Source organism: Ananas comosus, linkage group 11 (assembly GCF_001540865.1).
Source record: "Ananas comosus cultivar F153 linkage group 11, ASM154086v1, whole genome shotgun sequence".
Lineage (NCBI taxonomy): Eukaryota > Viridiplantae > Streptophyta > Magnoliopsida > Poales > Bromeliaceae > Ananas > Ananas comosus.
The window spans coordinates 12357588-12372708 of NC_033631.1; the positions used below are offsets into that span (position 1 = coordinate 12357588).

General features: G+C 36.5%; 2 protein-coding genes across 3 annotated transcripts; one reads left to right on the plus strand and one right to left on the minus strand.

Moving 5' to 3' along the window:
* On the plus strand, window positions 1092-4465 carry LOC109717701 (mitochondrial outer membrane protein porin 1-like). The gene is made up of 6 exons (XM_020243575.1): window positions 1092-1246; window positions 1375-1442; window positions 2753-2863; window positions 2999-3088; window positions 3187-3395; window positions 3880-4465. Exons 1-6 carry the CDS (start codon window positions 1204-1206, stop codon window positions 4178-4180), a joined length of 822 nt encoding a protein of 273 aa, XP_020099164.1. The 5' UTR covers window positions 1092-1203; the 3' UTR covers window positions 4181-4465.
* LOC109717710 (alpha-amylase 3, chloroplastic) lies at window positions 5147-14311 on the minus strand. 2 transcript variants are annotated; one of them, XM_020243587.1, is made up of 13 exons: window positions 13892-14311; window positions 13533-13666; window positions 13063-13117; window positions 12812-12934; window positions 12568-12685; window positions 11331-11683; window positions 9987-10657; window positions 9276-9465; window positions 8341-8447; window positions 7408-7657; window positions 6901-7023; window positions 5982-6149; window positions 5147-5717 (listed from the first exon to the last, which is right to left on the minus strand). In XM_020243587.1, exons 1-13 carry the CDS (start codon window positions 14168-14170, stop codon window positions 5559-5561), a joined length of 2730 nt encoding a protein of 909 aa, XP_020099176.1. In that variant the 5' UTR covers window positions 14171-14311; the 3' UTR covers window positions 5147-5558. The 2 variants fall into 2 exon arrangements, with proteins under 2 accessions (XP_020099176.1, XP_020099177.1); XM_020243588.1 differs by having other exon boundaries at window positions 13533-13686; window positions 13892-14028.

Sequence of the window (15121 nt, forward strand, 5' to 3'; positions counted from 1 at the left end):
TGTTGTGGTTTAATTTGGTGGCGAGGTCTACATTTTATTAGATAAAATAGAGTTCCGTAAAAATATATAGAAATTTATTTCTACATTTTTAGATAGAATCATAAAAAATATATTATAATTAACTAATTACGATATGCATAATATAATATTACATATTAAAATAAATAAAATATATTTTTATTGTACTTTTTCAATGTGTGTAATTTTGAAAATTAAATATCAAATTTAGAAAATAGAGACAATTATCCCATNTACAATATATAAAATATTTAATAATTTTTATTTCTTAGATCTTCATCCAACGGTATAGATTTTTAAAATCCGCTGGATTCAGGTTCGGGTTTCGAATTTTTGGTCGGTTATGGATATGGGTATGAATTTTTAAAATCCGTCGGATTCGGATCCAAGTTTGGATTTTAATTTGATTTTCGGGTTCGGGTTCGGATTTTTGAAAAAGAAAAGAAAAGGAATACAAATTCCCTATTCCTCTTTTCAATATACAAAAAATACGTACTAAATACGGTGAGCCATTCGCCTTGTTTAAACACTGTGAATGGTTCACCGTGTTTAACTTAATTATCATCCGCGTGGCGCTGACGTGGCGCTTGCGTGGCAGGTTTAGAGCCATTTTTACAAATTAAATTTTAACAGAACTATTTTTAAAATAAAAATTTGCCAGGGTGCAAAATGCAAAAAAAGCCCTGTGTTGTGGTTTAATTTGGTGGTGAGGTCTACATTTTATTAGATAAAATAGAGTTCCGTAAAAATATATAGAAATTTATTTTTACGTTTTTAGATAGAATCGTAAAAAATATATTATAATTAACTAATTACGATATGCATAATATAATATTACATACTAAAATAAATAAAATATATTTTTATTGTACTTTTTCAATGTGTGTAATTTTGAAAATTAAATATCAAATTTAGAAAATAGAGACAATTATCCCATTTTTAAAACAACCCTCTGAACTATTTTGATTTCAATAATTAAATATCAAATTTAATAAATAGTTTTAGTAATATCTGAGTGTGCTTGTAACTTGGAAATTTTAGAGCTCTAATTTCTGAACGAAGGATAACTGAGGGATCTATTTGCATTTTTACCAACTTTTTCCCCATTTCTCTCTCGCCTTTTCTCCGCCGCCCATTTCTCTCGTCGATTCATCGCTCTTCGACCTCAAAACAACCGAAGAAAAAATGGGTCCGGGTCTCTACTCTGAAATCGGAAAAAAGGCTAGAGGTATATATGTTTTTTTAAAGATTTCTTTTTTCTAATTTATCTTCGTTTATTAATTTAATGTTTCAGTACTTTGTACTCCTTTTATAGCAATTTTTTAGGGTTTTATGTGTGCATGTGTGTGTGTGTAGATCTTCTTTACAAGGACTACCATACAGACCAGAAGTTCACAATCACTACCTACACTTCGACCGGAGTTGTGAGTATTTTTTTTAAAAAAATTTCTATAATTTTCTAGTATAGTTTCGGAGTGTTTGGGTTTTGAGTTGGTTTTAATACTTATGTCGTCGTATAATCAATTTATTTATCAATTTCTTTGTTTGGTAAGTATAATCACCTTGTAATTTTGTTTTCTTAGTCGGTAGCTTTGTATCTGAGAACAAATGGCTAAAAAAAATGTTATTTTGGGAATGAAGGTTGTTTAGTTTGTAGCTTTATGTAGTCTAATGTGATTGTTTAGTATGAATTTATTTATAAGTTGTAAGTGGTAATTTCAGGGGTTGCTTTTCCTTCAAGAACATCCATCTTAGTTAGTGGTTATTGCCATTTCTTAGTCAAAACACCTTTTTTTTTTCTTTTGCTTCTCACCTGTTAATTATGCAATGAAGCTAGCGAAATACGGCTAAGTAGCTCCTTAACATGTTCTAGCACATGGCTTGAATCGGCTCAACCTGTTTCTTGTTAAGATACATGTGTTATTGTTTCAATGTTTTACCGTGCCTTATGTTTTAACATCATCATTCTTACGCTTCATTTCCTGCATGGGAACGAGGTGTCTAAATTTTTGTGTTGCATGAGTAATTTTATTGAAAGTCTTGCTTCTTAAAACAAATCCACAGTGAGTGCATCAGTGTGCATAACTCATTGTAATGTTTTGTGAGCTACATTCTTTTTTCTACTTGTGCGAGTCTGTCCAATGTTCTAATGTGGTCCATTCACCGCATGCATTTGTTTGTTCTTTTGCACCTGACGTAGTGCCTGGGAGCATTTGCATATTGGGAGGGCAACCGACTTATCTATGTCGATTCACATTTTAGGCAGATGTGTTTAGGTTATATGCAGGATTTATATAGTAAGCTTACATCATACTCCGAGAAAGGAAGAAGAAGAAAAAAAAAAAAAAAAAAAAAAAAAACTCCTAAAGTTTTATTTATTTATTAATATCTACTGATCATTAATTTAGATTGGTCTACATGTTCATTTTGAAGTTCCAAATAGCTTTGTTGAAACTTCTGCATGATGTAAGTTAGACGCACATACAGATACTCTTAAGAATAACTTTGTTGTGCCTATTGCGGAATTTGGTTTTCCAATTTATTATAGATGCCATAGAAATGAGTTGGCTGAACTTACATGTATCGCTTGTGTGCCCATCGAACCGCTTCGTATGTTCTATGGAGTACCTTGGCTGCTAGCGTGCTGCAGCGCCTTCTGCAATATTAGATAACATGTGATTCTTGTACAGTTGTAGGTTTTGAACATGTTATATTGTTCTGATTCTCTCTGCAGGCAATTACAGCTTCTGGCACGAAGAAAAATGAGTTGATTTTTGGCGAGATCCACTCTCAGCTGAAGAACAAGAATGTCACAGTTGACGTGAAAGCAAACTCAGACTCAAACGTGACTCTCCTATGCTTTCCCTCTCTCTATATTTTTCACTACCTAGTTGAATAACATTTGGTTAGTGAGAAAATTGACCATTAACTAAACATATTATGTGATTCGCTTCCTGACCTTCTATTGCATCTTTGGTAGCTTTTAACAACAGTTACAATTGACGAGCTTGCTACACCAGGACTCAAGACGATCTTCAGCTTTGTTGTCCCAGATCAAAGGTCTGGCAAGGTACTTCACATTCGCTTAAACCATTTTACATTAGATGACACTCGTTTCATTCATCGATACAATGAGTTTTACGTTGACCTCTCTCTATTTTGCACCAGGTTGAACTTCAATATTTACATGATTATGCTGGTGTTAATGCAAGTATTGGATTGACCGCCAACCCTGTTGTTAATCTTGCTGGTGTGGTTGGAACTAAAGCTCTCTCTGTTGGTGCTGATGTCTCATTCGATACTGCAACTGGGAACTTCACCAAGTACAATGCTGGGTTGAGCGTCACCAATGCGGATCTTGTTGCAGCCTTGACTCTGTGAGTGATTTTATAACATCTAAGGAGGCATTTTCTGTTAGGTTGCCAGTAAGCTATATCAGAGACAATGGCTATATTTACTTCATGGATAATATTGGGATGTGTGGATACTCGGGTTATCCTCTTATTTTGCCAATCATAGCAAAATGTGGCCGGGAATGGTTGTTCCTTTCAAACCGGGTTATTCTAGGAATAACTTGGGACAAGCGTCTTTTCTTCTCTGTAGAGTAGTGGTCCTCGCTTTGTACCCACTTGTCTGTGTAGGTATTAAAATTATCAAGCATAATTATAGTTCTCCCTGCAATTAATACAGTTTTATCATTCTCAAGTCAAACCAAAGATTGTGTTGGGATAGACGGACACGACAAATGGTTACCCCTGTTAAATTAATCCCTGATCCAAATTTATGCACAAGGGGAATGCCGTTGTCTGGTAATTAACAAATGTTTACGGAAAGATTTTTTTTTTTTTTCCAAACCGTCAGGAACAACAAAGGAGATAGCCTGGGTGCCTCCTACTACCACCTGGTGAGCCCTTTGTCAGCAGTGGGTGCAGAGCTGACCCACAGCTTCGCGAGCAGCGAGAACACCCTCACTTTTGGGACACAGCATCAATTGGACCCTCTCACAACCGTAAAGGCTCGCTTCAACAATTATGGCAAGGCAAGTGCACTCATCCAACATGAGTGGAGGCCCAAATCGTTCCTCACCATCTCAACAGAGGTCGACACCAAAGCGATCGAGAAGAGCTCCAAGGTCGGCTTATCTTTGGTTCTCAAGCCTTGATTTGGCTTCTTTGTTAAACTTGGAATGATCTTCCATTTCAGCTGTGATGGAATGGAATAAATTGGAAAGAACTAGGAGTTTAGGACCTAAGGTTGTTTGGTGACATCATTTTGATACTGTGAACTTGTTATTTTTACCATAGTATCTGTTGTCTAATCCAAAGCGGACATTGCCTTTTCGCAGTCTTGCTATCCAAATTCGAGAGATTCAGTGATTGGTCTTTAATTCTGACATCTTTTCTTTTCCCAGTAAATGGTATTTGGCTTAGAGCAGAATCTTTATATATGATCACATGCTTTTTACTCTTTACTAGTGTGCTATGATTAACGGAAATAAGATGGGGTCTCTATGTGCGAAAGTCACTGTTCTAATGTGTTTATTGATCTATAAAACTCTGGTTTCCTTGTATACGATTCAGCAAATTTTATGGATAGCAAGCAGTTGCACGGGGGTCACATGAATTTGGTGCAATTAACTTCATTGATCTGTGGTCTTTGATGAAAATGGTAATTAAATTTGCCTGGATCTATCAAAAGGCTACAGAAGATGCAATAAGTGTGATACTAAAAGGTGCAAGAAATATATTATTGATTTTAGCAATCAACTCAGTTAATGGAGGTATTACTATCACAGGTGATATTGTAGTGCGAATGAAGGATACATGTATATAACTGTTAGCCCCATTTGTGTTGATTTTGGTGAACACGGGTGTCTACACACGCCTCCGGATTCCAGGCTAACAAAAGAATATCTCAGAATCCAGGTGAGGACTCAGGGGAGCCCGAATGAGCCCAACATCCACGTTGGGCCGGCCCAAAAGCCTAAAACATAGTAATAAGATCCTTGTTAAACCTTGCAGAACAGTAGTTGATTTAGTTAGGGCTTAGGATATGTTATCATACACCAGAGGGCTTTTCCATTTTCAACAGATATTCCATCAAAATTATAACAAAAATAAAAGGAACATTTTTTAAAAAAAATGACACAAACGTTACATTTAAAACAAACAACGCCTAGCCCTATGACCAGTGATTACTCTTCCTAGCCAACGGGAAACAAAAGATAATAGTTACAAATATGAGGCCAAATATTTGCAGATATTGTGAATCGTACAATACTATTATTATAATAATAGAGATGAAGCTGCACTTCTACATATAATAAACATTATATAGACTTAAAGCGTTCATCATACATACTATTTTTAAAAACTGTAAAGGGCATTTCATCTCCTCAATGGCGACTCTGGAAATTTTGATGGCCTTGTTATTTTCCTGCTTTCATATCTAGCTTCTGATGTTCTTTCTACAGCATAGGTACTTGATTCTACTCTTTCGAAAATTTCGATATAAAAATGTTGCTCGGGATGATCAACAGATTATGATGTCTCCCAGACCTTGTAGTCTTTTCCTTCTGCGGCCAAAACCCAATTTTTCGGTCCATTTGACGGCTCGTAGTGTCCCGGCCCAATCTTTACAGCTACCTTCTCATCAATCTCAGCCGCGTAAACATCCCTTTCAGCCTTGATTATCTTGATCTGAAACCAAAGAACCAGAATTTGAACCAGGAGGTAAACTAGTATAATCAAGGACATCAAATTTGAAATTGAAGGGTGATACAATGCCATAAATTCTATTTTCTTTGCATTCCAACACACAGTCAGAAAATTTTAAATACCAGAGTCTACATTTCAGTGGAAGTACTTGAGAAAACCAAAGCAGCTGTGAATCCATATTCTAGATGTAGTCAACATGAACTATCGCATGTTTCTGATAAAATGTTTGGGACAGCGCATACAAACCTTACTCCTGCAGTGAATCTCCTGCCGACGTCTGACCGAGATTAATCTAGAAATTTCCGGCTGATAGTGGGAGAAGATGTGGTCATAGAAAACTGCAGGAGTGCCAGGATGTGTAAGGGTGTATGCATATCCTTGCATCTCCGTACCAGACGGGAATCTCCAATGACCCTGTACATACCAATAAACTTTAAGATATTCTGCCATAACAGGACAGTGAAAAATCTCTTGCACTATGTTTTGAGCACCTCTTCCACGTTCAGATATTATGTTATGCAACAGAATATAATTTTATCTCCAAATTCATAATTTCCTAACATAGGGAATGAAAAAGCTCACTTCCTGTGTCTCGCAACATTTCAAAGGGAAAAAAGGAACACAGAGGTTTTCAGCAAGCAATTGTGTAGAAAGAAAAGGCTAGGCAACGTAAGATGAACTGACTTGAACAGTACAAGTGACTTTTCTCTTAATATTACTATAGAAGTGGGAATATTCAATCGTAATCTCTCTTACCAATTTCTTTCAAGAAGTGTTGTCATTAAATCAGTATAATTTCCAAAAAGAACAATATCTAACGTTTTATTGGTACTCCGAATAACAAACCAACTCCAAAATTTTTTGAAATGTATATTTCAAAACAAAACACCATTTAAGCATAGTGTCTAGGACAACTTTTCAAGTTGTCAAAGAAAGAACAGATCAACAAATCAGATTGTTTAGAATCAAATCTAACAGCATAAGGTGGTTTATAGTCTGAGAGCCCATTTACTTGGGTTTAGAGTCAATGATTTCATAGTCTATATAAAATAAGTTAGGACGGCAAATTCACAGCTATGACATGACAGTTAAGTTGTGACAAACATACAGAGCATACAACAAATATTAGTTTCTTTTAAATAGCTGATAACTAGAACTCCAGTACCTGAGTAGAACCAGTGTCATGATTTTCAATGAATGTAACAGCTCGTGAAGGCCACCAACCTATAACGCCAGGTGGTTTACCCTTCTGGTCAGATAACCGCCAATACTCACATCTTCCCAAAGCCTAGAATGAGTTCAACCAAAAAAAAAGGGAACATGAACAGTTGGTTATAGTGAGATGTAGATGTGAAATATAACTAGAAAAGTTTAAACATCAGCCGGTAGACAACTTCATAGCAGTCGTGTTAAAAAAATATGTAGCAGAAACCATGAGATTCTAGGAAGCAAGATTGCAAGCAGGCACACTAAATTTTAGTATTTAAATATATTTACTCCATGAAAGTTGGAAACTTCGTGAGATGATCTGACCTAACAAATCAATGCTATCCCACATTCTACCAAACATATTGACCAGTAAATAAAAGCATAATTTCATCAATAGTCAATCAATCACTGACATCGCTGACAAGTAAATAACAAACTTGAAGAAGGAAAGAGGAAAGCTTACAGAATGGAGTATTCCTTTTGTAGTGACATCAAATGCACCAGCTGTGCCATTTGTGGCATTTATCCAATCAATGATTCTCTGCCTGTGAGCATCTTGATTATAATCCATTTCACTGTATGTATAACTAAGAGAATCCCAGTACTCGCCAACTGCAAAGAAGGGTTCGGTTGCTTCTAGGTAGTCCTTGACATAACCGCCCCAAAACCCACGAACAAAATCCAATCGCCACCCATCATATCCAATTTCCTCTCTGCAAGCCATCATTGATAATATAGTAAGTAGAAAAAGTATATAAATGATTCTGGGTAAGCATAAGGCAGAATAATAAAGATATCGTTAATTTGTATTGTTGAAGAGAATAAAGAATTCAATGAAATGTTCTACTTTCCTTATTGGGTTCACACTTATTGCTAATCACAAGAGAGAGTGAAGGGGGAAAAAAGATAAAAAGAGGAGCCAGGGTCAGGGTAGGGGTGCGGGAATGGGAGGTCGGGAGGATGCGTATAAACTAGATTAAGGAACAAGAGACTAGGCAGTCTTTTATGCTTTTTTGGTTATCTCAGAAACTGCCATACATTACTCCAAAACAACTTTCAGCACACAATACTTCAAAATCAAGACCCATTTTCTTACAATCATGAACCATCAGATGGGTTTATCTACTCAATCATAAAGAGGAGTCAGCTGCCATTAATGACCAGAATTGAAGAAGGATTTACATCCCAAAGATGCCCAGCCATAGTTTGATTGTTTAAAAACACTTGTAATCTGACCGTTTGCAACATTTTGAACCACCACTAATCCTTGGTCAGATTGCCATTTTCATAAGCATAAGTTATACTTCAATATGTCTACTAAATTGAACGTGCAAATTTCCAGGCATTAGCTATTCAAAAGTTAACTACTGAAACATGGAAAATAAAAAAGGAATACCTCAACCAGCAAAGCCACTCTTTCAGATCCCTTCGTACAAATTCTTGTGAGTGGTCAATATTTGGTGCAGCATGGAAATGGTCCCCACTGCTCTTGTTGCCCCTGCCCTACAGAAAAGAGAACATTTCACAAAATAAGGATATTCTATGAAATAGGTGAAACACCAAAAGAGTAAAGAATTGGTTGCATATTACCTTGTAATCAATATATAAGATGCATAGAGTACCCTGAAATAACTGCATCTTATATAAAGGGGGTAATTTTGAAAAGAAGGCAAAAATACTCTAAAATAGGTAGGGAAGTACAAAAAACTACACAAGGATTGTGAGTACATATATGTGACAGGAATTAGCAAAAGCTATCACCAGAGAATTACTAATCCAGTAAGTGGTGAAATATGGACATAAAATCATGCTGTAAATGTCACCTAGAGTTATCAGTATAAATTTTATCGGCACAAAATTACCGTTACGATCTTACTAACTTTCATTCATTCTGGATTCTATATGAAAGGGAACTCTAGCTTACTAGTCCAAAGCTCAGAAGCTAAAACTAACAGGCTCTAATCTAGAGATATAAGCTCATGAGGTAGAAACTGCTAATAATAGGAACATAAAAATCTAACATCAATATTGGATCGTTTGGATAACCTTTGAGCAGTGCATCATTTATCAAATTAATTTTGCAACACTAATCTGGCATTAGCTATTATCTGCATGATGCCACTAATGTTCTCTGGCAAACCTAACAATGCTATTACAGTATGTATCACATTAATCAAACATAAAAATCATCAAATGATGGTCACATTTAACTCACAATAAAATACTGAAATTTTTACCAATGACAGTTGTTCCACAAAATGAGACGCATTGATAGATTAGATATTTAAAACTGGCTAAGAAAACAGTTCAAGTCACTAAGAGAAAACCTACATGGAAATGTGGATCGTCAGCCACAATTGCTCGGTCATCCCAGTTTAGACGGCCACCAAAGATGTTCCAGATGCCATTCTGGTTCTTATAATGGGCACAACGATGGTTCAAAACAACATCACCAAGAACCTTGATTCCAACTTCATGAAACCTTTTCACAAGGTCCCTCAATTCTTCCATACTTCCATATCTGATATATGTCACCATATGATATCAATATTGGTTGATCACAGAATGTCCTTACTAAGAAAAGGGTAAAAAAAAATTAAAGTCCTTTGCTATAATAACGTGCATACCATTAACGAATGAACCCATACATCTAAATGTTAACTTGAGAAAAAGAAAATGCCACTATATGACTATACAAATTATACTTGCTAAACACACTACGTGGAAAAAATTTCACAAAGTATTATAGGTGATTTGGAGCAGTCCCTGAGCTTTCTTTTTCTGGTTTCGAAGGCAACTACTATTGTAATATTTGGTATTACTCAGGATCTATTAGCACTAAAAAATACCCTTTTTTTGGGAATACTCCGCAATTTAACATTTCATAAATTTGTTGACTGAAACTGTCAAATCTAACAGAATCTAACCAAACTCTGACAGTTAAAAGGTTCGGGTTTCAAATCTGAAAAAAAAGGGACCTATTTCCTAATCACCTAAAAATGTGAGGGATGTCAATCCATTTGAAACCTAAAAAATATGCACCTGGAATTCAAGTTATATAAATCCTTCGGCATGTAACCTTCAGGTGAGACAGATTCAGTAGGTGGTGGCAGCCATATAACCGTAAAACCCAGTGATGCTAACTCCTCAGCCTTTGCACCAAGCTCAAGAAACCACCTTCCTGATTTGTGAGATTCCCAGTTAAATCCTTGACAAAGTATTTCATAACCAGAGCCAGTCCCCGAACATATTTGAACAGCAGGCTTAGATGGCTCGGCATGAGAAACAGTTTCCTCCACAAAACCTAGAGCAGAGCTTCGGAAGATCTTATAAGCTTCAGCAGCCAACTTTTCAATTTCTTCCAGGATGCTCTCTTGTGCTTCCTTAGTATTTGCTCCTTTACCATTTTTAGAGGATATATCAGTAACTAAATTTCTTATTTCACTTATAATTTCATGGGTATACTCAATATTCTTGACAACTGGTTTTGCCTCTTCAGTAGAAACAGAGCCCTGACTACTATCCATCTGTTTGTTTCCAAGTTCCTGGCTATTTGAAGTGGAAGAGCCACTCACATTGATAAGAGGGATATAGAAATCAGTTCCGTCATTCTTCAACCAAGTATATTTATCAAGCTTAAGCACAAAAAGCAGACCTAAGCTCTCTTGAGCCACTGGAAATATTCCCCAACTGCCACGCCCATTTTCTTTTGGCTGCATTACAAGTAAGCTGCACAGTGAGGAACTTGTATGTAGAGTTTTACAGATACCTCAACAGCGCAAAAGAGAGAAGATTTATCTCAGATTGAACAAACAAGTCATTTAACAACGTAGATATATCTAGCCGAATATCAAACAGAGAAAAGAACTAAAAACAGTCATGACAGCATAATCAGTGGATGTTTATTAGCACATAGCTATACCAGCATAATCATGCAAGACTTCACAAAGAAAATATTACATCAGTTAAAAAAGGTATCTCAAAACTGAGAAATCTACAAAAGACTTGCGCAAATTTATTGCTGACAGACCTAAGTTCCATTTCTTAAATTTAAAAAGCCCCCATGAGGCAAACAGAACTAGACAATAAATCTAAAGGACAAGCAAGGACCAGAAATTATAATGCAGATTAGTTTGTTCAATCCTAAGAAACATTTCTTATAAAGGGTCATATAAAAAAGGAAGGCCATGCAACACTGACCACATTTTCATATGGGATTTGTGGTAAAAGTACATAGTAATTTGGTGAGCTAAATCAATTTCATATGAAGATCTAGACTAGCTAAATCAATTTCATGTGAAGATCTACACTAAATCCATTACGGTTACTCTTTGTCAGAAACAAATACCATGCACCGGATGTCTTATAAGTTTCCTCCCTGCATACCTGTAATGACGTTTGAAGAGCTTTGCTACGAAATAGCTTTGTTGCTGGCGGATGTGGAGTGGGCGGAATTTCCCATTTCTTACTGTCATCCTTACAGACACCCCAGTGAACAGTAACTTCACCAGGTATATCAGTGTCAAATTGCACAAGCTTTTTCTCGGTGTCATTGCTTTTCCGTACAGTGACTGTCATTAAATTCTGAACAGGCTCTTCTTTCGAGATAGAGAATTCTTCATACAAGCCTGCAATGCGGCTATTCCACTGCTTAGCTTCCCTGCCTCCACGGAGAGTCTCCTGAGTCATAGGACTAGATCCTTCAGGCTTCAACAAGGTAGATATCTGCTCAAGAGCTCCTGAAGAAGTATCAAACTAAATATCTTATCACTTACTAAATTTGCTATGTTGTATCAGCTTGTTAAGAATGATATGTTCCGATTAAAAAATGGAAGAAATAAAAGATAATTGAATGTTCAGCATAACTTCTCTAGAAAAAGAAATTAATAAGTAATAACACTAGTTAGGAGAACAGAAGAATCACGACAATTCAATTTGCAGCCAGCAAGAAAAGAAACTAATCACCATTTGCTGCCACATGGAACTACTTAATTTGTTCATGGGCTACTCAGGGTCCATTTGGCTGTGTGCTGTGCTGATGAAAGCGACAGTCTTCTGCACGGTGCACCCGTGACCAGCCGTTAAACAACTTTTAATAATGACTGATTTTTGCATGCACTCGTTAGCGTGCCTTTTGCATGCACTCATTAACGTGTTTGTGAATGCATTCTCTGCTTCGCACCTTATGACCAAAGAAAGTTCAGAGGTTTTTCATATTCATTCTATTTAATGATTTATGCACCATTACTTCATGGAACGGCAAAACTTCTGACCTTGGAACAACATGTTGCGGATTGGAGTCATGAAGATGGACATTCGGTACCAAATGTTTAAGGATAGAACTGTCTTCAAATATTTCTTTCAAGTTTCCACTTTGCTGGGACAAAAACAAAGTAATGACCTTTATTCTGTTTAAAGGTGTAAGAGGTAATTTGTTATCACCGCTACCAGACACTTCTTATTTTCTCCTGAGCATAAAATTTTCTAGTCGTATCAAATTGACCTTATTTCTTTTCTTAAAGAAAGAAGAAAGAATGAGACGGGGTAGCCTAAACTAAAGCTTAAGCAATTAATTTTGGTGTAGAGTATTGACAAAGATGCTTTTTGTTGAGAGAATTTCAACCTGGCCAGATGCTAAAGCCTTGTGTTCCACCCAAGGAACTTTCCTCTTTGAAAGTATCTCTCAAAGTTATCCTGAAATCCCTGCCTTTGTGCTGAAACCATGCTCCTGTTTCCTCTTCCTAACATATTAAAATCAAGTTTTAAAGAAAGAATTCCAAAGTAGAATTATAGATGGTATATTAAAAATTAGAAAGGAACTAATGATAGCAGCTAATAGATGGCCAAGTTGCATTGAAACTAACTACCTTTAGAACAAAATGAATAGCTCCAATTTGAACGCTGCTGTCAAAATCTATCTGCACTTCATGAAGTACCTGCTCTTCTGGATTGGACGAAGATGTCTTTAAGGGGGTTTCTATTGCATAGTCCTGAGAGAAGCTACAGATTATGGTCACTATAAAGCCGAACCAAACAGCAGAAGTTGAGGACACAGAGAAATGAAACAACAACATTGCAAAGCCACCAAAAAAAAAAAACCGACAACTATCAACTCTACCTTGATAGGAACAGATTCAGGAGGCCACATTTCTGGTGGAGGTTGATCCCATTCACTGCAAATTTGCAAAATAAAATATTAATAAACAAAAACAAGCCACCTGCTCAAGGATTATTGGGTTGTGAATGCATACACACCCCTGTACACTTTAAAATTAAGAACGAGTTAAATCATTTAATCAAAAATCTCAAACTAACTTCAATAGTCAATTGGGACTTCACCATCCATACAATAAGTCTTGGACTTGATCCCAAAATAATATATTAAATAAATCTACATGAACCAGAAAAAATCCCAAGTTTAGTGTATCCGACATATACTTGGAAAAAAAAAAAATCTACATTCTTCCCAAGTCAATACAAATTGAACCTCTTTTTTTTCCGTTGGTACAGAGACTTCTCTTTCCTTCTCATATACCAACTACCTAAATAAGCAACGAATGAAATTAACTAAAAGCAACAAAACTTTACCTCCCACGTTCATCATGGTAGGTGACCCCCCAGTGCAAAATCCACTTGCCCGGCAGATTACAACCAATCACCAGACGCCATCTGGATCCGTCCTCCTCGGCCGCGTCCAATCTCACCGACACCTTTCCCTCCACCTGCCATTTTGCCCCTTCCACTATCAAAATTCAAACTAAAATTAAATGAATTCTCCACAAAGCAATTCGTAGCGATCCCGAAGATTAGCAAAAGCCCCGGAATTTGCGCACTTGAACTACAAATTACAAGAAAAATCGGCGATCGACGGATATTCCCAATTCTAAGAACCGATCAAGCAATTCCAAACTGGAAACATCGACTGAAGATAAAAAATAAATAAATACCGCTTGGGATCGCTTGAGAAGAAACGTCTCCGAGTAGACGACCTCGGTCGCCTGATCATCTTCAGCGAGCGAAGGCGTCGGAGCCACACCAGCCCTAATGATTGGAAGAGATCTCAGAGGATCGGAGCGGCGAAGGCCCCTCGAGACCGAGACGCGGGGTTTCGAGCAACACCGGATCGATCCCGGAAGCTCCGATCTCCGAAGCTCGCGAGGAGAGAGCCTAGGGTTTTCTATGGGAGGAAGATGGTGTAGGATCGGTTTCAATCGCACGATCGACATTATAGACGAAGCAGAATAAGTAGAAGAAGAAGAAGAAGAGGAAGAGGGAGAGAGAGATAGAAAATGTTCGGAAAAGAGACGAAATGGTGCGCAAATGGGAGGAGATCTTATCAGGAGCCGTGCGTAAATAGGAGGATATCAACGAGCCTGGGGTTGCATTTAAAGAGAGCAAAAATAAGTAATAAGTAGTATTTAAAATGCGGATTTAGTGCTTAGCAACTTGTAGGAAACAGCATCTACAGTTGATCCTTGAGTAACACGTCGCTATCCGTTAGTAAAAAGATAAGATGGCGGGAACACTAGGTTCTGCTGCTGCTGTTGCTTGTTTTGTTGTTACAGTATCTCACCAGTACATAAATTCTTATCCACAAATTGTATAATAATTATTCTTTTATTCAGTTTCTAAAATGTTCTTTAAAACTTGATAAATTGATATTAAATATTTATGAAAAAAATGTATGAGTTTTAGTGTACGTAACTTTTAAATGATCAATGGACCGGTTCCATCGTGGATCATTCTTCAAACCTTACGCATTCAAATATTACTTAAAATTTCATACTTTTGAATATAAATTGTAGCATTTTTGAAGCTCCATACCAAAATAATAATGTGCAACATTTTTTAAAAAAATTTATTAATATTAGATAGGTGGCCTATGGCAGACTAAATTTCGACAATTATATTTCTGTGTGGAGAGAGGAGTATTGAGGAGAGTTGGAAAAGGGGGAGAAAATTACTAAAATGCCCATCTATGTAACAGTAGGAAAGTGGTAATTTGGAGGGCATTTTCTCATTTACCATTTTGGATGCGCATGTGGCAGAGTTTAGTGTGTTAAGTAATTAGATTTTCTTTGATTATTTTTAATTAAAAAATAAAAGGCAAGAGCCTCAAATTTAAATACATATAAATACTCGAACATCTTGGCTCAAAATTTACTGTATGTGAGTAG

Excerpts from the sequence above, each read along its gene's own strand:
- LOC109717701 (XM_020243575.1), top strand. The coding sequence starts at position 1,204 with ATGGGTCCGGGTCTCTACTCTGAAATCGGAAAAAAGGCTAGAG. Across the intron at positions 1,247-1,374 it reads AATCGGAAAAAAGGCTAGAG|ATCTTCTTTACAAGGACTAC; the intron begins GTATATATGTTT and ends GTGTGTGTGTAG. Across the intron at positions 1,443-2,752 it reads CCTACACTTCGACCGGAGTT|GCAATTACAGCTTCTGGCAC; the intron begins GTGAGTATTTTT and ends TTCTCTCTGCAG.
- LOC109717710 (XM_020243587.1), bottom strand. The coding sequence starts at position 14,170 with ATGTCGATCGTGCGATTGAAACCGATCCTACACCATCTTCCTCCCATA. Across the intron at positions 12,686-12,811 it reads CTATTCATTTTGTTCTAAAG|GAAGAGGAAACAGGAGCATG; the intron begins GTAGTTAGTTTC and ends TTAATATGTTAG. Across the intron at positions 6,150-6,900 it reads ATGACACTGGTTCTACTCAG|GGTCATTGGAGATTCCCGTC; the intron begins GTACTGGAGTTC and ends TGGTATGTACAG.